Source organism: Echinops telfairi, unplaced genomic scaffold, assembly GCF_000313985.2.
Source record: "Echinops telfairi isolate 266 unplaced genomic scaffold, ASM31398v2 ScPeMD7_31;HRSCAF=116, whole genome shotgun sequence".
In the NCBI taxonomy this organism is placed as follows: domain Eukaryota; kingdom Metazoa; phylum Chordata; class Mammalia; order Afrosoricida; family Tenrecidae; genus Echinops; species Echinops telfairi.
In genome coordinates this window covers 62,716,209-62,742,992 of record NW_022103928.1, presented here as the reverse complement: position 1 = coordinate 62,742,992, position 26,784 = coordinate 62,716,209, and the positions used below count along the sequence as shown (strand labels likewise).

The window sequence follows — 26,784 nt, the reverse complement described above, 5'->3', positions numbered from 1 at the left end:
CTGTGGGGGTTGGGAAATGAGCTATCAGAGGTGGGGTGGGCGGTGAAGGGAGAGACCGCCACGTGAGAGGGACCCGTTCCCCAGGTGACCTGAAGAGAATGGCTTCTCTCAGGAGCCAACATGCCCCAGCCACTGCAGAGCAGACGGGCAGGTGAACATCTGGGCCCATGCTTGTCTCTCCCTTTGCCCTGGGCCCTGAACAAACTCTGTTCTCCTGGGTCGGCCGTGCAGCTGATGAGATCTGGGGTCTGAGACGTGTCCTCCTGGGGATGCGCTGTGGCTGACGTTCTGGATGCTTTGGGCACCAACCAAGACAATTTTACATCTACGAATGGGCCTCCTGCAGGGAGTTGGGATGAGCTTCCTGGGGTGTGGGCTCACCGTTCCCCAAGTCCCCGGGTTTCCCCCCAGGTCCAACGGAGGCTTAGGTAGCAGCATCTGTCTGTTCTTTCCGTCCCCACTGAGGAGTGTGCCCTCAATAAACTGCGGGCCCGAGGTGTGTGTGAAACAGTGTGATCAAAGAGGTCAAGCCACCTTGGAGGGTGAGTGTGGACGGTGCCACAGCAGTCATGGCGTCGCGGCTGGCGGGTACAGTAGCTCAGACAGACACACAGCCCTTTTATGCAGAGGAGCCCTGTCAGGGGAGTGGTTCCGCATTGGGCTGCTAATGGCAAGGCCAGCAGTTGGAAACCACCAGCCGCTCCATGGGAGAGAGATGAACTCTAAGGTAAAGACTTACAGCCTTGGAAATCCAAAGGTGCATTTCTAGGGTCCCCGGAGTCGGGATTGACTTCACGGCAGTGAGTATGTGCCAGGTATGCAGGAAGCACTTTTGTGTGCGCTGTGCCTCCCAACAATGTTTCCTTTGGGTTTTAGCTTTGATAGATGTAGTGTAGATGAGCAAGCCGGTCGGTGGGAGGTCAGTGTCCTATCAGTGACCGCCTGGGCAACAAGACTAGCCGGGCCATCCACCTCCAGGCACTGCCTGTGCTCTGCGGAGGAGGAGGGCCCTTTCAAGCCACTGTGCTGCACCCAGCTGGGCAGCCCAAGCCCGGTCCCTGGCTTGCTGGGCCTCTGGGTCCCTCTGTCTTGGGGGTTGTGAGAAGCTGATGCAAGGACGAAGAGGTGAGGCCCTGGGAGTGCAGGATGCCCATGGTTATCGCAGACCGGATCGAATCCTCCTGCCTGGGGACTCAAGTGCGGCTGCCTCTTTGTGAATGGCCGGGGCACAGTCCTGCGTGGGTGTCTGGACTTCAAGTCCACTAAGATGCTCAGTTTGTTCCCTGGACTCGCTTCTGGAACTGGCTGGGTCTGTGTGGGAAGGACGGGGTCTGAGGTCTTATAAAGGCCGCCTGGCTTCAGGTCACTGTCTGAACTCTGGGTCTCAGTGGGGTTTCCAGGAGCAGCATGGAGACAGGCCCGGCCCACTCCCTACTCTGGAGCTGTGAGGACCACTGTGGCGTCAAACTGCCCGTGACAACTGGACACACGGCCTGACCCCCGTGAAGGCTCAGCAGAGGGGGAGCTGTGGCCACGCATGTGTGTTCGAATCAGCCCATTTACAGCAAGGAGAAGCAAAGCCCCAGGGTGGGCAAGTGTGCGAAAGGGTTTCAACCTGAACTCACTGCCACGCCCACCCTCATCCCCTGTGGCCCCAATTCTCCACAACAGCCCCTGGGTTCCTGTAGGAGCCATGACCAGGCTTAGCTCGATGTGCTCCAAAACGCAGTCCGTCGCCAATAGTGGGGGCTTTGTGAATTTTCCCGGGGGTTCGCTGAAGGACTACACTCAATCCTTCCTGGAATCTAGGGGTATATCTTCCTGACACCGAGAAAGGGAGTGGCGGGGTCGGGTGTGTGTGACTGCAGCCTTAAAAAAGGAAAGAAAGAAAGTCCTGATGAACAAAAGGCAGAGATCCAGGATGCAAAAGAAGGGAAGGAGAAAGGGATGGAGCGAGAAAGGGAAGATTCCAGAATGCCAGGCAGCAAGGCCACTTTAGAAGAGCTGACCAATGGGTGGCCATGAATCCAAACGCATGGGCCAGTCTGAGCTCGTGCCTGCTGGTCCACCATCGCACAAACTCTAGGGTCACAGAGCTCTGGAAGCCACCAAACGAGGCTAAGGGCAGGGCAGGCGTGGCGCCTGTGCGCCCCCACCCCCACGGCGGGGCAAGTGTCTCCCAGCAGCTGACTGACCTGAGACCTTGGGCTCATGTGTGTCTCGTGGCTGGCCCCGTGGTACTCGGCCGTTCTATCTGGACTGTAGCAAGCATCACAAGTACACGGACTATTCGAGCTCGGGGGCTGTTTCCTAGGTCTATACACCTGTGGGAGAAAGCTACAATGGTTAGGTGCAGGAGGGGAGGGTGCAGGGTGCACAGGGTAGGCGTGAAGAGGAAGCAAAGGAGGAGGCTCGTCTTGATTCTCTGTGGCCAAGTGGGTCGAGAACACAGAGTAGAAGATGCACAACTCCCCAACAGAGAGGTCAGATGTCAGTGGTCTGGAGACCCCGGCTGTGCTCATGAGGCATACCGCTCTCTGGGCGCAATGACCCCAAGTCTGGTAGTTGGCAGCAGGCTCGCTCTCTCTTAGCAAGGCAGCCCTCATGAGAAACAGACCCTGCGTTAGGGCCAACGGGTGCCTTTCCTTCCCGAGAAGGGAAAGGATTGGCTTGGTTGTAGGGCCAGGAGGAGTCTCCCTTCTGACTTCCCTTCCACTCACCCTACACACTGTGCTTAGCCCGGAACCACCGCAGTCGGCAGGCAGACAGCTAGTGCTTGGGACTGAAACCAGCGTGGGCATCTCCACGTGGTCACCACGTGGCATTTAGAGAGCTTCCTTGCTGCACGCGTGTGGCCCTGGCTAGGAATGTGGCAGCCACTGTGTAAGGCCGTCGGCCTGCAAGGCTACTTCGTAGGTCTCATCACGGAGCAAAATCCCAGTGAATATCTTTAACCGTCACCCACAGAAGGCCCCTCACCTACCCTGACTTCTTCATTTCCATGGAGGAGAAATCGTGGCTGAAGATGTCAGGGGTGAATTTCCAATATGCTTCAGACGCAATCATTGCCTAACAAGGGCCTCTCTCAAAACCTTCCAGAAAGCAAAGGCCTTTCTGTCCAAGGGGTGTCCATGTCCCTCCTTCCTTTCCTTTTAAAGCAAATGCAGTGGCCCCGAGAGGATGGGGACTGGAAAGGAGGCCCACGGGTGACACATACACCTGGCCGAATCAAGGCAATGGGGGCCTCCCAGTCCAGGATGGCCTGCGCGGCACTGAGAGAAGTTGCCTGGCTGAGAGGTCCTGGGGGAGGTCGGGGAAGAAGCAAAGTTGGAAGTCTGGAGAGGAAGAAACCGAAAGGATTGGATGCGGGGAGTTGTGTACGGAGCCCAGAAAGCAAGCCGGCGGAAGGCAGGAGGTCCACCAGGAGAGAAGGGGCCCAGGACGTAAGGAGGAGCAGCGTCCAGCATTCGGTCGGAAGCCAACCAAAGTCCGCTGGAGAGAAGAGCGCGGTCTCTGGGCGATGGTGTGAACACAAAGGAGGGAAAACAGTGCCAGGTGCAAACCACACGAGCCCAGCCAACATGCGCATCAGGAAAGCAGTGACACGGTGCGCCAGCAACAAGGCGGGCCTTGGCACTCTTACCTGGCGCGAGCTGCTGGAGCCCACAGGATGGACACGGGGGTGGAGAGCGGCCACCCCGGGGAGAGCAGCCCGGGCCCACCCCCCAGACCCACCTTTGTCAGGAGGCCCCACCTGCTGCTTCAGCTGGTGCACCAGTCGGTCCTTTTCCCGCTTGAGGGCCATGACTTCCTCCTGGGTCTTCTTCTTCTTGGACGCAGACAATTCCAAGAGGGCAATGTTCGCATCTTTTTCGCTGATGGCTGCTAGCAAGGCTTCCTGTCTGGAGAAACAGAAGAGAGGGTGGTCACCTGATGGCTCGAAGGGAAACGATGCCTTGTACCTGTAACGGGCAGGGACCAGAGGACTGTCCGGATGGGAGAGGATGATGGACAGCACTTAGGACACACTCCTCACTGACCCTCAGAGGGTGAGAAGCAGCTTGGGTGAGAGTCTCCAAGGGCCTCGCCCTGCGTTCTCTGAGAGAGAGTCTTTAAGGGCTTAGTGGGTGCAACGACATAAGCAACAGAGAGGGCAGAGAAGAGAGGGGTCATTTTGAGCATTTATTACTAAGGTACTTTTGGTCATCCATCCGTCCGTCTATCCATCCACCTTCTACCTCCTCCATTCATCTATCCACCCATTCATCCCCCACCCATCCAACTGCCACATAAACTACAGGGACTACAAAATAACACAACCAATTTCAATATGAAAAATTGTTATACGAAGATTTGCTTTTGAAGGCAGATGGATAGATTTACTTTCTGCTTTTGATACAATTCAGGATACTTCCTTGCCACCCCACCAAACACTACTCCTTCCCAAGTGCTCCTTAGCTCAGTATTAATATCACCAACCACATTGTTCAAACCCCAAGCCTCGAAGTTATTATCCTTCATCCTTCTCATTCCTTCTTCTCACGTCTGTCAACTCCCTGGCTAAGCCCTCACAACTTCAGTCACTGACTGGAAAATGCATGTCTTGCTACCAAAGCTTTGGGGGCCTCCTGTGCTGCCTGTGTTGACCGCTGGTCTCCCTGGTCCCCGGGGCCAAAGCAATCTTTAGCAACATCGCAACTTTGGATCCCACCACTCTGTTGCGAGAACCAATCCATTATCTTGGAAGTCCCCCACTTCCTTTCCCACGCCCGAGTCACTGATATCGCACAGTGTGTTAGTGCACCCACCCCCACCCAGAGTGAGCCACGATCTGCACAGACCTCAGATACGTGCCTTCTAGACACATGACGCGATGACAGTGGCTCTCAGCCTTCTCAAGCCGTGATCCTTTCGTACAGCTCCTCATGTTGCAGTGACCCCCCAACCATGAAATTATTTTCGTTGCTACTTCATCACTGTCATTTTGCTACTGTTAGGAACCGGGCGATCCTGACCCACAAGCTGAGAACCGCTGCTCTATGCCCTCAGAAGCTCATCTGTCCTGTTCATCAATCACCATCAAGTTCCCCGAAGAGCCTCAAGCACAAGTCCTCACACGTTTGCTGAACGGGTGATAAGGTCATTCTACGTCCAGTTGTTGGAGACAACACTGCATATCTCTTCCCGTCATCGAAAAATGGCCATCCTCTGCTTCTAGCGTGATCTTTGATCATTTCTTACTCGGAAGAAAATGTTGTAGTTGCCACCGCCCATCTTTACACTTCCATAGTATGTACACATCTGCCAAGGAATTTAACCTGGAATCTTCCGGAAGACATTGCACTAGGAAACATCTCTTCCAAGTATTCCCACCAGTAGGATCGAGTCAAGTCCCATATCTTCCACATTCTAGATAACCAGGCGACCAACCCACAGCCCTCAAGGAAGCCACTCCAACATTGGTATTTTCCTTGCATACGTGTCTCAAGACCACAAGTTGGTCACGAGTCCCTGTGGCCTTTTGAAACCGCCCCCTCACCAGACCAGGCCCCCTCCAGATGTCTGCCCAAGGTAGTGGTTCACTGGGTCTTGGATTGTCCTGCCTTTTCATGGCAGGGATTTGGATGGGTTTTTCTGGGCCCCACTAATGCCAGGCAGTAGGAGCTTCTGTCCGTGGTGCAGGCAGACCTGTGAGCAGCGGAGCATGTCAGAAAATCGTCCACTTTCCAGAAGAAAACCAGCACAGGTTGGATGACCGGCCAGCAGTGGCATTAAGACCCTGCTTCACAGAGCTGGGCTCCTTCTGGACAACGTCTTGAGACAATAGACATGTTCGCTGCAGCACATCGCCAGCATGTGTTTATGGCCGCAGCCAAGAAGAAGGGGCGGTAAGGACTTCAGAACTGGGAGAGTACGCTCGATATCTAAGGTAAATCTAAAGTAAAACACCCCCGAAGTGACTGCAACATTTTCCCCAACTCTGCGCCAAGTGGGGCGGCCCCAAAGGGAAGCGTTTTTTAATGGGATTGACCTAAATAAACCAATTTGAGAGAAGCCCACGGATGTGGGGATGGTAGCGCGTTTCACCCCCTGAACGGCCTCTTTAGAGCTTTACGTAGCCATTTTCAACGACGATGAGGAAACCTTCGTGACATGCGCACACTGCTGTGTTCCAGACAGACCCCTGATCCTCGGCGTTTACATTTTGAGCAGAGACCCGGGAGACCATCTCCTCTCTTTTCAAGGATGCTGGCATCATCAATAGTCTTAGAAAGGAGAGCTAGCATTTCTCTCTGAAGCAAACACCACACAGCCTTTGTTACCCAAGCACAGATGGGTAGGTGTGTTTGCATACTTGTGTCAGAGTGAGGGCTTCTTTCCCGAGCAAAGGGCAGGGGTGCCTAGCACGAGTTAGGAGAGGTTCCGCTTCCCTAAACTCCAGGATGCTCTGCTGAGGCTCTGGACCGCTCCTGTTGCCTTCACAGGACTTCGGGGTGGACACGGACGCGGGGCTCCATGCTGCTCTGACGCGAGCAACAAAGCTCTTTGTCCCTGATCCAGGATTTGCTTGTCATCTGCCAGCACCCCCCAAATTAAGGCGGGCTAGTTGTCACCAGAGACCGTCTCAGAGGCTTCGCGGTTGTCCACCTGCACATGTATGTACAAGAGGAGCCCCCAATAGGAAGCTGTATTTTTAGGAGAAAAAAAACCCCTAGATGGAAATCTACCAGATTGCTAGTAGTCATAATTTCATGTGGTAGGAGGAGAGGGTTTTTAGTGTGTTTACAATTTGCTGCATTTTTTCTTCCTCCAACAAGATATTATATACACACAAATATATTATATACACACATACATACATATATTATACACACATACATATTATATACAAACACATGCATGCACATATACAAACATATGCATACATGTTATACACACACTATATACACACATACATATATTATACACGTACACATACATATATGTAAACACATGCATACACATATAGAAACACATACATATATTATATACACAACATATATAATACACACATACAAATATTATACACATACATATATTATACACACATGTACATATTACACACACACATATATTATATACAAACATAAACATGTCACATACCCACATACATATGTTATACACAATACACACATATTATATACAAACACATGTTATATACACACATACATATGTTATACACACATGTACACGTTATATACAAACACACATGCATGTTATATACACATGTGTTATATACAAACATATAGTATACACATATGTACACATACACAAAAATACATGTGTTAAATACAGACACGCACATTCATGTTATAAACACCTGTACATGTGTTATATACATGCATCTATTATACACACACACATACATACATATTGAAAACTTTAGAGCTTTGCAGCCAACACGCAGTTGCAGGCACAGACTTGAGAGTTTAGCGGACGTGAAATGTACTCATTTTCACACCCAGACATTTATGTTTGTCTCATTTACCCTATACACAGGTATATGTGTGCACGCACATGCACACACGCACCGCCTGGTCTGGTCGACATCGTCTCCCGTTTGGACAGGGGCTGTCACCTGCTGACGAGATCCCTTGTCCCTCTTTTACTTTTTACTTTTTGCTTCTCTTTAACCCGTTTTCCTCCTCCATGTCAACATTTGGAGTTACAAAGCTTTAATAACTATTAACATCACCACCAATGCAAAGAACGGTCATTTCAAACACCTTGTTCACCTGGACTGCTATTAATTTGGTGGATTTAGCATCGATTTCTTCTCTTATAGCATCATCAAAAGTCCCAATAAATGAATGTCTGATTCTTAATGCTCTGTCAATCAGGCAAACGTACACCCTCCCTTTATTATCAGTGGGTGTTATCACTGAATACAATCTCGACTTGACTTCATTTTACTGTGGACCCTCGGCACCCTCTGAAAGTGATGACTGTAAACGGGCACGCAGCTGCTCTTCGCACGAGACAGTCCGTGCTTCCCTTTGCCAGTGTCCTTCGTGATTTCTTGCTCGGCTGTGCTCCAGGTTAACACATCTCCGAATAGCATTCATGCAGCAGAACTATGTGTCTGTCTGTCTGTCTGTCTGTTTCCAGACGCTCCGTTTATCACTTCCCTTAAAGCACCTTGATTAAAAGCAGCATTCACTGATTCTAGTTCATCAAGGCGTAATTAGGAGATGGGGATAAAACACCCAGCACATTAAACAACCCTCGCAGTCAGAACACCCGCAGGGTGTGGGAGGGTGGCACAGCTCTGCAGACATGACCTGTTTGCTTGTCAGGTCAGACATACTCTTGATTCCAGGCTGAAAGAGGTGCTATTTGGGTTGTTTTTAAGCAAGCTGTTGTTTACAGCAACTCTCTATGAAGTTGATTAGCTATAACTAATCATTTAATTCACTGTAAGCCAATCCCACAATTGTAGATCTTCATTTAACGGCTTCGCATCGGATCTTTTGCTCTGCGTTGCCTTATTTGGAGGGCGGGCGGTGGATTTCAGCTTGAGCATCGTGAACTTGGTTCCTCGGATGCAGGGGCTTGGCAGAGCGGGCACCTCGGGAAGACGATGAGGCTGCCTGCTCGGAGGATGTGACAGGCTCAGGCACCCCTCACAGGACCGCGAGGGTGGGAACAGACCAGCTGGCAATAGGGTTACGCCAGCGGGCTCATGTGTGTATCTTCAATGAACCGATTAGCTGATGTGCCAACTGAAGTCACATAGGGACACACACCTCTCTAAATTCATAGCACGGTCTGTTTCGGAGCAAATGGCAGCCATTGAAAAAGCCGAGGGAGCTTAAATTTTTCTCACTATTAGTATTACTGTCTTATGCAGCAGAAAAGTTAGGTCTCATCATCCAAAACTGAGAACACCCGCAGCCTTGATGCTCTCATGCCACTTCAGAAAGGACCAATGATAAGACAGAAACTGAGACATGCGTGGTGACACGTCCCGATAGCCTTCTCTGGGGAGACCATCTGCCAGCTTCAAGAGCAGGTGTACATTGCTTCTGGATTTGTCTCCACCCACCTGGAAGGGGCTCTTGTGAGCCTGGCACATTGGACACGTATGCACAGCTGTGTGTTGGCTTACTCACAGACAACCTAGGGTACGTCTATGAGGGGGCGTCACAAAGTTGATGGAAGCGTGCCAGCATCTGTTAGTTCCACTTTTCCATGAACTTTTGGATGGCCCCTTGCTCTCCTCCCTGGACAGCTTGCGGGGTTAAGGGCATGGTGGTGCCCTACAGAATTATCTTTAGAATACTGCAATGCTTCAGCATAGAGTTACCAAGGTGATCTGTCTATGCCCCCAAATGGAGCATAAAATATGAAAAAGAAGCCCGAATATGCTAGGAAGGGAGATAAGATAATGCAGAGAGAAATAAATCTATAGGAGTCTGTTGAATGCCAAGCGAAGCAAGTAAACCAGAGACAGCATTTCATCAAAACGCAGCCTAAACAAATGTCGAGGGGATCCTTCCTTTAACAAATATGGGCAACCATGGGAGGGGCCGAGGGGCCTGCCCTCGCATGCATTTAGTCGGGGTTAATAATAGATAACAATAGACGCAAGAACACATTTAATGACACTCAGCTGTCATTCCGTTTGTAGGAGGTAGTCAAGAGATAGCTAATAAAATGCCAAAGAAATCGTCTTAGCCACCCTGGGGGAAACACAAAGACAAAAACAAGCCCTCCCTAGAATAAGACAAAAAGGGTCTAGAGGGTGTCTCCTGCCAAGACAAATCCAGGTTGTGATAAAACCCTCCTTCAGGGTGCCCAGGCCCACCACGTCACCTGTCACAGTCCATTTAAAAGGGTGCTTCTAGTTCACGCCCTGTCAGTGCCCTCCCACCACAGATGCTGCTCCGAGGGAGAGGGGCTCCCATTAGTGCTAGGAGTTGCAAACGAGCAGGGCCCAGTAGGCACGGGTACTCCTGCGATGAGGGTGGAGGGAGGTATGAGGCCGTCTTCTGGTGGGCTTTTGTTTGAGCACACTGGCCCGTCGTGAGGAACACATTCAATTACAAAAACAGATGCTGCAAAGAAGCGCATTCCCTTGGGAAATGTGTGCACACGGACACGAAGGAAGAACCTACTCCGGACGGTGAGCAGTTTCTAATCACGCCCTGGGAGGGGAAGACCCCAAATCCGCTCAGGCCACTTTCCCCAGTTAACCACTGTTTTCTCCTCTCCTGACCCTGAATCTTCCATCGTGAGTTCAGTAGGAGGCGACTTAAGACAGACGGGAGGAAAGACGCTTTTCTAAACCTCCCCTCTGTAGCCCCTGGGGGTGGGCAGGTGGGGGTGTTTACTGTGGTCCCCCGGGTCCACAGGAGCGATGCTTGCTCGCCCTCATTCTGAGAGCTGCATTTGCAAATGGCATCTGAGGGCAGGAAGGCTTTTGGACATCAGGCCACATCAACACCACCTCCCAGCAGCTGATGGATGTACGGGCCACGCAGCAGCGCGGCCCCCTGGCACGAGGTGGGGCCCACAGGGCAACATCTATTTGAACACGTGCATGCTTCAGCGAGGACAAAGAACAGCCCAGAATGGAAAAGGCCAGGCTCTGGCGGCCCAGACTCCCTACTGCGGTTTGCTCTCCCATCATCGCCCGCCTAAAACTGGCCTCCAGGCAGTTTTCTCCAATTACGGAGAATTTCGTCTTTGAAACCTAATAGCACACGACTGGAATCTGCCCCTACCCCTCTCCTCACTCAGCGCGGACTTGGGGAGCCCACTGGAGCATCGCTGGGTTCCTCTGAGTGCAACCAGGCATGGGGAGCCCAGGCGCCTGTACCGATGCTGAGGACACGGCGGCGGCGGGGCAGTCAACAGCAGTAGGTGTCTTCTACTCTGGACTGTGGGTGAGTCCGAGGTCCACTGGCTTTCAGGCTTGAAAGGCCAAAGGCCAGAGGGCATTGTGAGCTAGGAAGAGCTACTGCCCTGTCCGCAGTCACCCCTCATCACAGCCGTGGGAGAAGCAAAGGCAAGGCAGCGTGGGGTGCCCGGCCCTGGCAGAGGGTGCGCGTCAGGTATTGCTGGCTACGCTGATCATCATCTACCACAAAGGTCCCGGGACTCAGCGAACGCAAAGGTCGCCACTGGGACACAGCTGGCATCAGGAGGGCACACCTAGCTGCCTTCTGATATGCTTCTGTGACGGTCACAGCCGAGAGACCCCCGAGAGCAATTCCTGCCCGTCCCACGAGGTGGCTTTACGTTACACCTGGAATGGACCGGACCGGACCATACCAGCTTGGTTTGTTTTTTTTTTAATTGTTTATTTATTCATTTTTGTTTATTTATTTATTTTAATTATTTTATTGGGGGCTCATACAACTCTTAGCACAATCCATACATCCATGTGTCTTACACATTGGTACATTTGTTGCCATTACCATTTTCAAAACATTTGCTTTCTACTTGACCCCTTGGTATCAGCTCCTCATTTTTTCCAGGGTTTTAGATTTGTTTTAATCCAGCACAAAATAAAAATAATTAGTAAGGGGTAAGGTGGGGAAAGTAGGGGTGAAAGAGGAGGGAACCAATCACAGTGATGAACACATTAACCCCCCATCCCCTCCAGGGGGATGAAGAACAGAGACGGTGGGGGAGGGGAGACAGTGGTCAATGTAATGTATGAAAATCATAAAACTTTATAATTTATCAGGGGGCCCTCAGGGTGGGAGGTGGGGAGGGAGGGAAAAGAAGAGCTGATACCAAGGGCTCAAATAGAAAGTCAATGTTTAGGAAATACAGATGGCAACACAGGTACAAATATGCTTGATACAATTGATATATGGATTGTGCTTGATACAATTGATATATGGGTTGTGATAAGAGCTGCTAAAGCCCCAATAAGGTAAATGAAAGAAAATAATAACAATTAGCAAAGGGAAAAATGAGCGTGATGGCCTATTGTAATTACGTTAACGCATCCACACAAGTAAACTAGGGTCCCCGTTCTTAAAAGAGGGGGTATTATTCCAGTGCCCAACATTGGAATCTCAACAGCCTTTGCTACTGTGCCCGTAGGCAAGTTACTTCTCAGAAACGTTGGGTTTTCCAATAAATTATTCAAGAAGGACCAGAGTATCTATCCTCTATAATGTTGAGAGAATCGACTATGACAATACATGCCGCCTTTTGGTTATCAAGCAAGCACTTCACCAAGCACCACCAGGTTGGTGGTTCAAAACCACCCAGAGGCCTAGTGATCTACCCTAGGAAACCCTCTGGGACAATCCCACTCCGTCACGTGGTATGGCTCAGGGACTGGATGACCCGTCAGGAGGACTGGATGACACATGAGAACAAAAGCAAAGTCCAGCAGTGGACCACTAGTCCATGCTATGAGAACTAGGCTAAGGTCAGAGATTCGAACGCATCTCCACGTTGTTCACTGGCATCCAGCCAGGTAAGCGTGCTAGAGGGTCGCTCACTTTCAGGACAGATCCAAGAGAGGTCCCCAGGTGGCTGTCTCTGAAGCCGCATGCGTGACTCTCATGAGCTGCCTTCTGCTTCCCAGGCAAACACTGGGGGGAAGCCCAGCCAGGTGTGCAGCAGATTCTGCTCGCCACAGGAGGGTTCTGGCCCAGAGCAGCCATGACCCACTTGACCAATCACTGTGGAATATCATTTGTCGGGACAGATAGGAAAGGCCACACAGAAGAGGGCGATTTGGGTTTCAGACAGTGTGAGAAATGGAAATGTGTTTTGCAAGCTGACCTTTGAACCAACAGGGTCAAGTGCAAAAATCTAACCGAAGTCCAACAACTTCAAAGCAAAACATTCCTATATTTTTTTAAAAAGAGGAAAACACCAAAAATAAATTTAAAAATAAAAGACATCTTTTTTTAAAAGGGTATGCAATTGAAATGGGATTTTGGAGGCCAAAACACTCTTGAACGGACTGTGGGGCTCTATCAAGAATGATTCCCAGGCAAATAGACCCCACCAGGCTACAGAACGCTATCAACACTTGTAACAAGAAACCCACAGGAATCCACATGCTGCTATGCAGCAGAACTTGCCCTGGGTCGCCAAGCACGCCTCCTGTCCACAGGGGAGCAGTTACTATCAAGACTTTCGTCTCATGGGATTAACTTCTGGTTGGAAATGAACGTCTATCAGAAAACAGATGACCTCACGGTTTATACACCGGGCATCTATCTGATCAATCGTTTTCTTATCACAAAGGAGAAGGTATGTGAGTGTATGCATGTGCTGGGGCCCTGGTGGCATACGGGTGACCAGTAGGGCTGTGACCCACTAGGCGTCAGCAGTTCAAAACCACCAGAGAGAAAGATGGGTCTCTATTCCTGCCAACAGTTACAGGCTTGAAAACTCCTGTCCTTCAGGGTCCCTGTGAGTGCCTATCGACTCGATGGTGAGTCTGGAGTTCTGAATGTGGTATGTATGTGTTGTTTTATTGGGAGGGCCCTTCCTCATGATTTCTGACTCACAGCACCCCCACCACCACCACCACCACCTATCACAGAGTAGAACTGTCGCACAGGGTTTAGTAGGCTATACTTTTTACGAGACCAGAGCCCCACCTCACTCCAGGCCTCTCTCCCATGAAGCTCCCGGTGGATTCAAACTGCCAACCTCTTGGTGAGCAGCCAGGCTCTTCCCCTGGGCTCCCTGTCTGTGTAGGTGAGTCTTCCTAAGGAGAGTTAATTCTACTTTCCGTCTAACCATCTAGTTACAGGCTAGGAAGACTTGCTCACAGGTCTTTACTCAAAGTCGTAAAGGGCTCTGCTGTCTATTGAACTAGAGATTATTCTTCTTCATTCGGCCTCCGCCCCCCCCCCCCCACCCACCTTGTGCGAGAAAGCAAGCCTGCCTTTGCTTATGTTTACCTGGAATAGAATATCCCCATGGGCCAATTGTAATGCAAAGCCAAACAGACTGTCCTGTGGGTCTGTCCTTCTGGTGCCTGGCTCCATGCACAAGGGGCACATGCCGGAATTTTGTTAGCACAGCATTTGAAGAAAATTGAATTAAGTTTCTGTGGATCAGGTCTTTGTAGGGAGAAATATGTAAAATTGAGTTTGTTGGCTGTGGCTCCTTTGAGGGGGTTCCTATTCCTGGGAAGGAAAGGAGAGAGCTCTGCTCCTGAGGGCGAGGGGGTGGGGCGTGTGTGTGTGTGTGTGTGTGTGTGTGTGTGTGTGTGTGTGTCGGGAGCGGAAAGCAGGGCTGGCTTCTAGGGCAGGGAGGACTGACGCACAAATGGGGAAGATGATACAACAGCAGGCCATCATGCGAAGTTGGTCTCCCTTCCGCTACCACCCCAGAACAGAGGACAATTCAGGATGACTTAGAGCAGCGGTTCTCAACCTGTGGGTCTTGACCCCTTTGGGGGTCGAACGACCCTTTCACAGAGGTCCCCCAATTCATAACAGTAGCAAAATGACAGTGATGAAGTAGCAACGACAATAAATTGATGGTTGGGGTCACCACAGCACGAGGAACTGTATGGAAGGGCATTAGGAAGGTTGAGAACCAGTGATTTGGAAGAATTTCCTTTGGGAGGCGGGTGGCTTTTAAAACATCCTCAAAGACAGTGTTCCTGGGGCCTGGCCCATGGCATCTCAGCGACCATCACAGCCTGGGTTTCAGGTCTGCCATCTCGTGGCCACTGCAATAAGTACTGCCCTCTTCCAGGGCATGTGTGCAAAATCTTTGTAGGGTGCAGGACCGCCCAGTCCAGCCGTTCTGACTCACAGGGAGCCCAGGCAGTGGCCCGGTCCATCCTCACAATCTCGGCAGGGCTTGGGCCAATGTCTGGCCGCTTTGTCAGTCTGTCTCAGAGGGCCTTCCTCTTGTTCAGTGGACCCTCTGCTGTATACTCTAAAATGAGACCTGGGAGGATACCTGGGTCATTAATGTTCGCTAAGGGGGAGCACTCCATGACTCCGTTTCCCATTCAAGCTCAGCCCTTTCCAGAGATCCTCCACATTCCTTAATGAAGGGGGAACCCACGACATTACCAGTCCAGCTGGGCCTGCTGAAAGAGATGCTACTCATGTGTTTGGGGTATTTGAAGGGCAGGGGGCTTCTTTTCTTTAAGAAGTCGCTCAGTGAACTCAGGGGAGGCCTGGTAGCATGGTGACCTCACCTTGGCTGCTAACTACAGGTCAGCGCTTGGAACCACCAGCGGATCCACAAGAGAAAGAGGAAGGAAGACGCTTCCTCCTACCGTAAAGAGGGACAGTCTCAGGCACCCTGTCCCAGAGGGTTGCTGACACTCGTCGGCCAGGAGGTGTTTGTTTCCGTATGTTTGTTTGATTTTAGTTGAGTAAGCTCACGCATTCCCCATGAGAGACAGGGGCAGCATTTCTGTATCCTTCATCGATGTTTTCCGTGAGCACCCAGAATAAAATGGATTGTAACCCCGAGGTGGCTTTCTACCTGCAAATGGAGGAAATGCCTCCGGTAATGGTCTGGAATTCCCAATGTACGGGGTTAGAAGATGGCATTTCACCATTTCGAGGGAAGGCCGTGAGACGGAATTCCTGGCAGCCTTGTCCTGGGGATAGATTGCCCCAGTGCCGTGGCAGGTCATCCCACTGGGCCTGTCCGATGCCCTGGCCACTTGTGGGTGTGCCAACAGGAGAGGGAGTGCATGCCTGTGGCTTCTCTCAAGGGCCCCAGTGTAGCGTCCTCCGCCACTGACCAGAGGAGCGCAGGCCTGTCAACCAGGGTCAGGGAACAACGGCCGAGCCCCAGTGAGGGGAGGGTAGAAGTAGGCACGTCCTCAGACCCATCTGGAGAATCGCCTTGCCAAGTCCCGGGTTCAAGAGGCAGGCAGAGAACCAAGCACGGCCAACGTCAGGTGACAAATCCGGAAACAATGGTATCAGTGACCAGCTATCTGGAAATGTCTGTGTTCGTGTGTGCATGAGATGGAGCACTCCCTCTGAGAGGGCCAGGGGACGGGAAATCAGACAGCGGCCACAGAGGAAAAGAACTGGGCAAACTACCGGGAAGGAATCAGGGGGAACCAGCGGCAGACTCCCTGAGGCCTCAGCTTCACAGTGTGGCGGTTGGTGGCTCTCGGAAGGGGGAGTCCCACGCCGGAAGGAGTGCGCCCTGCAAGGGGGACCATCTGAGGTGTAAACTTCAACGCAGTCCCTGAACCCAGGACGTCCCCTCAGGGGGCGGCTGCTGACCCATCACACAGGTGGTCAGCGTGCAGTCCTTCTGCTCCTTCACGAGAGAGAGCACGTCTCCCTTTCCAGGTACCCAGGGTAGACCAGTACCAGGGAGGCAAAGGCAAATGGGACAGGCAGGGTTCCTACCTCTGAGAGGCTCACAATACAGCTGACCCCGGAGCTGCAACCCGGAAGGCGGCTCTTCCACTCCTTGAGGTTTCCTGGGAGCACCCCAGTGTGTCAGCGTCAACGGCAATGGTGCAACGCCCAGCAGAGAAGAACCCCAGGAATTTTGCATCACCAGCCCGAAGGCTGCCCTAAGAATCCACATGGCGCTTCCTACTCACATTTCAAATCCTGGGATAACTGATTCAAAAGATGCCCTCCTGGCCGCTCCCTTCAGAAGGTCCAGGGCACCCAGCTGCCCTCCAGCAGCTCCAGCACAAACGTGAGCAACCGGCCTCCTAGCGGCAGCGACAGCGGTTCGGCGGGGGCCCTTGTTGTTATAGTTGACTGGCAGCAATCGAATCTTGGGCCCTGAGTGTGGTTTGGCTCCAGATTTTTCTTTCAAAAGTAAAACCAGTGTCATTAGTCACTGAGTTCATTAGTTTATTGTGCCAACCTGGCCGATACACACATGTGGGGCTAATTGAAGGACAGAGGGATAAATGGCTCGGTGAGCCTCGCCTTTCTAGTTCTCAGGTCTCTTGCTTTTGATGGTCTCATGAGGGTGCAGTTGCCTTAGCAGTTCCCTGCTTTGGCTTGCAAGGCTCACTTCCTGTGAGACATCCCCCAGGAGAAGCCACATGGACCTACCCTGATGCAGCCCTGGGTGCTGGAGCAGCCGTGTAGAGACCCCTGCCAGCACTGAGATGCTTACACATTCAATGACTCTGCTTTCCTCCTGCAGTCGGCAACATTGCATCTGTTTTGTGAGATGGAGGAGGACTTTGGGGATTGGTGTTGGACATATGGGTTAATGTTGGCCTTGTGGGTTTGGGCAGCACTGGGTTGGGATGTTTTCTTGATGCACACTTAACCTTTATATAAAACGCTCTCTTATACATGAGTTTCTGTGGATTTGTTTCTCTAAAGTACCCAGACTAATATGGTCACCTTGTTTACTTGTGTATGTATAATGCGCTCAGAGTGACGATTTTAATTCTTGACCACTTCCTACTCTCAAAGATTTGTAGCTCAGACAATTTCTTCCGCACAGTATCTAACTATTATCCCAAATGCTTCCAAGACTGATCCCTAGAGGCAATTAACCTGGTCCCCAGGAGACCTCCCGTTACATGTATGGGAGGAAGGGGGCCAGTTAGAGGCCCAGAGAGCCGATAGCTCAGGCTCCTAATGAGGACTCTGGACCTGGAAAAACACTTACTGCAAATCCTCCCAGTGAGCAGCCTCCACCTGATGCTGACTTCCACTGCGGAGACGCTGCTCTAGTGACCGATTACTCTGAGGTCAGATCATCTATCTCCTGAGACAGCCTGTGACCTCCCAGCTCCACCAAACAGGCCCTGGCCACCCTCCCTGCCCCCACCTTAGATTTGAACTTCAAGTCACAGGCCTTAAGGCAAGGCATCGGAAGAAACCTGGTCTGGGGACTCTTAAGGGAGTTTTCCACAGTCCTACTGATAGAGACTCCATTCCAAAGCGCCCTGGGCTTCCTGCTCTGATCCAGTGAGTTGTCCTAGTTGGGGTTGGTTTTATGAACTGCTGTTTGCCTTCTAGAATGGCGAGTAGCGTCTGGGGTTTTCTTGCACGTGGTCGAATCGTCTCTGTTCACCTGGAACAGCGGAGCAAGAAAGAGATCAAGGAGCTAGAGAAGGAAATGGTCTGCAGATTTAACTGCCTCCATAAACCACTGCCTCCATTATCCTGAGATTGAAAGAAATAGATGGCCCATAGCTACCTTGAGGGCCCTGATGGCGTATTGGTTATGGGTTGGGCTGAGATCCTCAAGGTTGGAAGTTTGAAACCACCAGCCAGCTCCTCAGGAAAAAGGCAGGGCTTTCTGCTCTCAGGGGAAGTTCTGCCCTGTCCTACAGGGTCGCCATGAGTCTTCATTGCCTCGATGGCAGTCAGAGCTACCTTTACTGAGCATTTTGACCAAGGATCCAAGAGATGCCTCATGATCAAAAGGAGAAAAAGTATGGAATAGAATTTCAACCTCATATGGAACCAGACTTATTGAGCCTATGAAGGTTGGGAGAAATGAACCTAATGAATATGTTTAAATCTTGAATGGAAACTATCCCATGAAGCCACTGCAGCTCACAGACCCCACAGGACAAGCGAGAACTGTCCCTGTGGGGTCCAAAACTGGACATCTTGTCAGGAGCAGAAAGCCTTGTATTTCTCCTGAGGAGCAGCTGGTGGTTTCAAACTACCAACCTTGTGGCAAGCAGACAAACTCGCTACCCACTGAGCTACTAGGGCTCCAAACTAAGCAACAGTTTTGCCCAATTAATAACGCATTCTGCCTTGAGCAGAGCATTCCTATAAATGGACAACCCTTGATCTACAGCACGGGCGAGGCACTCCGGGGCAGAGAGCCTGATTTGCTGGTGATGAAACGAGATGGGCAGACCCAGACTGGTGGTACCGTGCAGTCCCTGAGCAGTTCCCATGGAAACGACAAACGAACGCATGTCTGTGTGTGCCTGTGGCCCCAGAAATTAAGTCAGATGTTTTCTTGAAAGATGTAAATACGAAAGCAAAGCAAACAAGCAAAGCATCTTTCAGGGATGACTTCAGCCCCTGGATGGCGGCATAAATGGGACGTTTAACTTGGTCCACCCGTGAGGGCTGTCCTACGGGCAGAACGGGGCATCGGGAGGGCCAAGGCTTGCTCACAATTCTGGTAAGGAAAGCAAGCACGTATTGACTCACAGGACACCGGGCTGTCCCAGAGCAAAAGAAAGGCTGGTTGGTTCAGAACCCAGTGTTTGGGTGAAGGAGGTGGTTGGCAGGTCCCACTGAGTCACTTCCGACCCACAGTGACTCTCTGTGCAGCAGAAGCTCAGAGATGCAGGGACCGCCCAAGGTCACGTGACTTTAAAAAGAACCGATGAAACTAGAATTTGAAGCCAAGCCAGTCTGACTCAGGATCCTAGACTCTGGATTATTTTGCCAAAAGTTAGCCTAAACTCTGGATTATTTTACCTAGCGGAAGGAAGAAGTGTCCCAGCGTTGGGGGGTTGTCGGCAGCCTGAGGGCAGGGGCGACAGCTGAGTGTGAAGCTGAAAGCAGAGTTGACAGATTTGGTGGTGGGCGTGGGGGTGGGTGTAGGACAGAGGAGTCTGAGGAAAATTTAAAAGGCATTGAAGGGTCAAATAATACTATTTCTTGCTTAGTCAAAGAGGCTACACCAAGGCAACTAGCCTCTAGGGATCTTAGGTACTCCAGAAAAACATGTATGGCCACATGACGTGATCCCAAGTCCGGCTGGTGCCGGACTCTTCATGAGCAGACCATTCACACACATGCGGATACAAGGGGGCTCGGCCTCACCGCCACTGAGCTGATGCTGGCTCGTAGTGACCCCGCAGCCGAGGGCTGCCTTGCCCCTGAAGACTTCTGAGACTGTAACTCGTTATGGGATTCAACAGCCTCTTCTTTCTCCTATGGACTGGTTGGTGGTTTTAAACTGCTAACCTGGTCATCAGCAACCTTCGAGTAGCCCATGCACCACCAGATGTGGGGAGAGCAGCCTCGTCTTTTGTCCTGAAATCAGGCGGTGTCCTCCTCCCTGTTGCTGTGAACACGCCCCCTTTGAAAACGAGGGTGATAGCTGTTAAGACTCGAAAAGTCAAATTGATTTCTTTCTTCTAGAGGTTCACGACACAAATATCATTATAACTAGGAGAGTGGTCAGGAAGAGGAGATCTGTGTCTTTTCCCCTAAACATATCAGAGGCCCTGTCATGAACTGACTTGTGTGCGCCCCATCCGCACCCCCGCACTCCCCAAATACGTGTAAATTCGACTGACCATCATTCTCAGTGGTTTGGCAGTAATATAATGATGTAACTTGGCAAATAGGTCATGATGTGCTCCTCCCCACAATGTCACCAGTCAGGGGTTGTTAGGGGATTAAGGTAGGATGCAACAACCTTACTTAAGGCACAGCTCCAATCAAAGTAAGGGCAGTTTCCTTGGAATGCGCTCCAGAACACCTTGGATCTTGTCAGAGATAAAAAAGAGAGGGAAGAAAGCACAAAGAGGCCGCAGTACTGCCAAGAGAGGAGATGTGGGCATGGAGTGTGTCCTTAGAACTCAGGTACCTTGTGTTGAGAGCCTCCTCGAACCGGGAAGATTGATGTCAAGACAGAGCGATCTCCAGGAGATACTGGACCACAGCTGTTGAAAGGAGAGAAGAATCTCCCACTAGAGCCAAGAGCAAGCCTTCCCGGCAGCCAGGGCCCAGAGTACAGGCTCTGAGCCTCTAGACCACGAGAGAACACAGTCCTTTGTAGAAGCTGCTACCGCAGCACCAGAATAATGAGCGCGGGAGCTCACTTGGTCGTTTTCTTTTCTGCAGAGAACATGGCTTGTCTCAACTTCCCCTAAAACACTGCCGAAGCTTCTACACAGGCTGCCTTCTAAATATCATAGCGCACCCACGTTGCTCTTACTAACTGATCATTCCTTTGTCCACGAACATGGTATCCTAGGCCATAGGCAGAGACTATTCTTTGTTTTGCACCTTTGGGCCTGGCCCCGGGTCCTCTGGAGGGGCACAGTGACCGAGGAAGGGAAGAAACATGGAGTTTGTGGATTCATCCCTTCTGCCTTATCCCATCGGCATGGAGTCAGTGCTGACTCACAGTGACCCCTGTGCACCCAGCAGAACGGTGCTCCCTCCAGAGGGTTTTCAACGGCTGATGTCTCAGAAGACATCCACTAGGCCTTTCTTTCATCAGAGGGGTCTCTTGGCAAACCAGAACTTCTCATCTTTCCATTTGCAACTGAGCCTGTGCGCCATCTGTCCCCCAAGAACTCCCGTTGAACCCCATCCCTTAGGAAAAGCCTATCTCAAGGTGGTTGAGAAGTGGCCCGTGTGAAATATGACATGCGCTGCCTTTCCTTCCGTGTTTCCTTTTATTGATGCTTTAGTGGAATGCGTTTATGGATGTGGGAATAATCAGGGTCAGAGGAGACCTAGAAGCATGATAGCTACCCTTTCAACTACCCGCTAGAAGCAAGATAGATTGGACAGGAGTCCAGGGGGACTCCGCGGTTTGAAATGGACCTAAGGCTGGAAGTCACTGGAAGGTAAGGCCAATGCCACTTCTGAACAAAGAGAAAGCCTGTCTGTGAGAGTTACTAACAATGGTGAGGCCTGCCTCCTGCAGTCTCTGCAGGGAAGAGTGCAGACAGCAGAGGACCCCCTGAGCATCCCGACGAGACAAAGGCTCTGAACGAAGATGAGCAGTGTGGTTACACACATGTTCACCTGTGTTTCTTTGCCTTGTAAGCAGAAGACGCTGAATCCATCGAACGTATCAAAAGGAGAAATACTTGGGTAGCTCAAGGCATCCCCGAGTCATGTAAAGACTGACACAGTTACTCATGGACAGAAAGGTCCTTGGTAAAAGGAGTTGGAAGAAAGACGGGGCGGGCGATGGACTTCTCAGAGTGAAAGCCTTTTGTGAGAGCCTCCACAGCAAGGTCTGCGGACACACGAGATGCCCTTGAGGCAAGAGGCAACTTGAAAGCAACTGGCTTGGTTATTGCAAGACCCTGAGGCAGCAGGAAAATCTAAGCATTTCTTAGAAGGGCCTACCTTTAACATAACTGCTACCACCATCAGGCTGATTGCTATGGAAGTGACTTTGGGCTTTCCTGGGGAGAAATCCAATTGGCCTAATCCAGCTTCATCAGCTATGGCGGAGAGCCTTGTCACCGGGAACCCACCCATCATGATGGGACCCTGCACAGGAGACGAGGGCAGCTAGGAGCAGAGGGCACCCTAATGAAGTTACTCCAATTGTCTTGCTGTCTGAAGGGCCGGCCTATTTCAGTGGGTGCTTGGAGGAGGTTGCTAGTGGCTAGTAGGAGCCAACTATGTCTCTTCACCAGCCAAAGGTCACCTGGTACCTTAGTGAGGATGTTGACACCATGGGTCTACTTTAAGATTTTTCAACCACCTGGTCAAGATACCCGATACTCCAGAGCACATGTCCCTAATCTCGCAGCAGGGGAGATCGAGGGAGACGTCTTTCTTCCGTCTGTGCCCAGAGCTGTGCCCTGTTCAGTCCTGTGCATGTGCTAGCGCCTTCTGTCTGTCCAACAAGCTAATGAGGTCGGTGCTATCATTTTCCCATTTGACAGATAAGGGAGCCGAGGTGGAGAACGGCAAATAACATCTCCAATTTCTCACTGCTGGTAAATGGCAGAGTAGAGATCTGAACCCACGCGCCAACCAATTGAAGAAGTCCCCAAAGGCAATGTCGCTGTCGTGCTGTACCAAGATGCCCTTGGCTTCCCTGGAAGGAAGACCAATGCCCCCTTCCTCTGCAACCCAGCACAGCTGGTGGCTGCTCCTGCAGGGGCCCAAGACCATCGCCCCACGGGAAAGGGGAGCAGAGACTGAAGCCTTGGCTTTCTCCGACTCACACCAAGGGGACCCAGGTCAAACAGGACGCAGGAGCCTAGTAGAACAACAATTCTGAGACAAATCACTTGACTTGATGCCTCTCGGATTGGACAGAGGTCACATGAACATTGTATTCCCGACTTCCACGGCCACTGGGCGGTTCACAAGAGATGCATCCGGGGGAAGCACATAGTAAGCCAGAAAATGCCAGATGAACTGGGAGCAGCACTGTCTGTCGACAGTGTCCCCGCAGGCAGAGCGGTGATGAGGTGGTTGGAGTCCTCTCACACGAGATCTGACGCAGACCCACTCTACGACAGCCATCGCCCCATCATCACAGTCATACTTGCCGCGCCAGTGTAGAACCATCCGCTCAAGTGGCCGATGGGAGATGCCACTGGGACAACTCTCAATCCAGGAAGACAGGAGGACTGCCTGGAGTCGGCCCCACGCAACTTTCATTTTCTCATGGAAGCACAGAGCTCCCTGAGAGCTGTGCCAAGAATCAATGAGCATGAATGTTCATGACGTTGTTTCTAAAACGGCTGTAAGAATAACTCTTTCTTTGTTTTAAAACCACCTGAACAGTCAATGACCATTTGCTGAGTGAATGGATCAAAGGACCGCCACGCACATGGGTTCAATTCCTGACTCCGTATCATTTACCATCTCAGTGATTTTGGGAAAGCTAATTAACTTTATGCATCTCAGTGTCTTAAACTGTAAGATGACAGTAGGGTTATCGACCTTCACAGGGCACCGTATGAGATAAAATATGTAAACCAGTTATCTTATTTACTCAGGTATGTAATAGCCCGCTTTTAATATTATTAATGCAAGCTGTTGCTAGTTTAGTTCATTAATTTACTATTATTATCAGCTACAAGATAAATATATTCACATCACCAGTTGCCAAGAGAGTAATACGAGTATTCCCATCTGCTAGAGCCCAGAAGAGAAGACTATTTTAAAAGAATTAAGAAAGAATGTTGAGTAATGATATTTGCAGTTTTCTCCATGTCTATCTGGAGACTTAACACATTCCTTGCATTTACCACAGTATCGTAATTTCACTTCCACACGCAGAAACAAATATCAACCGGAGGGGGAAACGAGCTTTCCTGATATGTGCAAAAGGAAAGACATCACCGCAAAATGGACAGTGTCCCCAAGACAACATTCCCACTGTAGATTTTGGCTTCCTTTATGCAAAACAAAACAGAAATCACTTTGCGGGTCTCTTGAATATCCCAACCCAATATTTCAGTTTATCTTCTGAGCCAGATAGCTTTCTGCAGAGGATTAAAGGAGTAGCAATGTGTCATTCGGGAATATAGTTCTAATTTGCTTAAAGAAAGCAGAAATGTGGCAAGACTGTGGGAGTTGCCTGCCCTTAAACATTGAGAAATTACATGTATCTAAAAAAAACACCAATGAACTATTAATGGCGAAACAAACAAAAACTGCCATCAACTGATTTGCAGTTTCTTCCCATTGACAGCAAACAGGTGCTAAGTTCCCTTCTCTGTCCCCTTGCAGAAGTCTGACCCTCCTCCGCTCCTTTCTCCTGAGCAATTCCACATGCGTCGTGACAATGCTTTGCTCGGATCGACTCATTTCGTTTCTCACATAAAACAAACCAATAAAAGCCTCAAACCCACACGTTGTAATAATAGAACGAAATCACGACATTATATTCATAAGCGCATAAGTATTCCTTAGGGTCATTTGGTGGTTGTTGGTTTTTTTTTTTTAAGGAGACAGATATAGAACTGACTTGATATCAAGACACAAATTTACCTCTATTTCAATACTTTTAAAAGCCTATTATAATGAATAAAATGTCATAGTTCACTGATTGGTTATTCATCTTCTTGTCCCCTTTCCCCCACTCCCCCCTTAACCATTTCCTCAAAGATCCATCTGCACTTCATTTATTTATTTCCACATAAAGACGGCTTATAATTCGCTTATCCCAAATGTGAAATACCCGTTTGTCTATAAATATGGAAGTCTCCAAGTGCCCGTAATTGGTGCTTTTAGCTGCCCACTTAATCTTGCTTAAATGACCAACATTCACAATGAAGAATGACCAAGAGGCACAGGTTCAATAGCCACCAGGATGACAAAAGCGGGGGGGGGGGGAGGTTAATCAAGATTACCGTCAGGAAGCCCGGGAACCCCCACCCAGGTCACCAGGAGGAGCGCCAGCTCTGAAGACCTTCTTCCCGAACGCTGACTGCGAGTAGGGAGTCCACATGAATCTTCAGCTTCCCAACACCCCAATTTGGCCACGAAAGATGCTGTTTTACGTTTCCAAACATTTTCCCTGTCACTACTTCTTATACTTCAGCTCTCAGGTTGTAAGTATTTGTGCCTTGCGCAGCAGCCCCCTTTGAACAGGGAATCACGGGAGGCATTTGTAACTAACTGCCAAGGGGGCTGCCAAACAAAAGCTCCCTGCTGGTGACATGACCACCTAGTGACCTCTAAAAATGTTGTAACAATGTGAAAAATAGCTCCCTCTTGTAGGACACGGCGATTTTTTAAATTAAACGTACATTGAATGTTCGCTTATATACAGATAAATGGTGTTCAGAGTCACCTTCTCTGTTTCCAATTTCAATCTTTTGAAACTCAGCCCGAACCTAAATAAATAAACGTTGATACTAAGAAGAAACTAAGAGCTCAGAGCCTTGTGATTTCGCAAACAGCTTTTTTCCATTTTCGAAAATCTAAACTCCAGGCCAGACACAGAACAGGTAATGAAAAGGAGCAGGCTTGGCAGGCCCTCTGTGGTTCTAAGCTGAAAAATACGTCAGGCAGAAATAAGTGGCTATAATTTGGCAGGCTTAATGTCTTTAAAAGTTTGCAGCTTGCTAGAGGGAAAAAAATTTTAGAAAACAGTTATAACATTTACAAATTGAAAGGCAATCATTGAGTGAAAGTCACCGTCAAGTGATTTCATTATCCTCAGACTTGTCAATACACTTTTATCATCTTCGAGAGCTTGTGCCTGAGCCTGCAGCCCAGAGGAGGGAAGGCCAGGATCAGTCTCAATGGGAAGCAGGTAGAGCCTTTCTGATGCAAATGTGATCCCAGGGGCGAACCTGGCTATTGCCTTTTGACATCAAACCACTGCGGGCTAGTCTGGCTGCCAAGGGTGACCTGAGCTTCTCAGCATGCCCCATGGGACGGAAGAGTGGGAAATGGACTTGGCAGTAAGTACTTTGGAGGCTCCGGATCCCCTGTTCCCTGTTAGCTTATCTTTCTTAAATTTTCAAGATCACAAGTTGCAATGCAACAGAGGCATGGCGTGTCGAAGTCTGTCTGATGCACGGTGTCTCCTGTTCATCCTGACGAGCAGACGCTCCCTGCCTGAGACATGCGTACATTCGTTACCCTCATCATTCTCAAAACATTTGCCCTCCACTTAAGCCCCAGGCTTCTTCCTTTTCACGCTTTAGCTTAGACCCTATTTTGTTAACTCATGGAGACTCCCAAGTCAATACACCTTTCAGTTTGAGGCCCGGATCAATAATGAACCAAAACAGGTCCCTTGAAACTAAAGCAAAATCCTGGCCGTCAGAAAATCACAGCAGATGACAGACGTCTGGGTGGAGGAAGTCCCTTTGTTTCGGGACCCCTTGTCTAATTCTGATTAGTGATCCCCCAGCACCCTGATATTATTGGGGGGTGGGAGCAATCATGAGTCAGCAGACTACTTGCCTCCAGGTGGACCTTGTCCCCAGCTTTGTCAGGAGGAAGTTTATACTGGTGCTGTGATCTAACTAATGTAAAACCCAAATCCGCATGATAGAGAGGATCATGAACAGAACATTCTATAAGGCAAACCAAAACAAAGTTGCCGGGTTGGGGAATGCTTCCCTAAGACCCAAACACGCTGGCAAAAATCATAAGGTTCAAACCAATAGCACAAGTACCTTCCTTT

The 26,784-nt window shown here is 50.2% G+C and overlaps 1 protein-coding gene across 4 annotated transcripts in view; it reads right to left on the bottom strand.

Annotated features, from left to right (window-relative positions):
* Positions 1 to 26,784, bottom strand: part of ERC2 (ELKS/RAB6-interacting/CAST family member 2) — a 987,816-nt gene that overhangs the window by 251,084 nt on the left and 709,948 nt on the right. For all 4 annotated transcript variants that reach the window (XM_030885545.2, XM_045290032.1, XM_045290033.1 and 1 more), the window contains one exon: positions 3,755 to 3,902. In XM_030885545.2, coding sequence (XP_030741405.2) covers positions 3,755 to 3,902 — 148 coding nt within the window. The remainder of the gene's footprint in view (positions 1 to 3,754; positions 3,903 to 26,784) is intronic.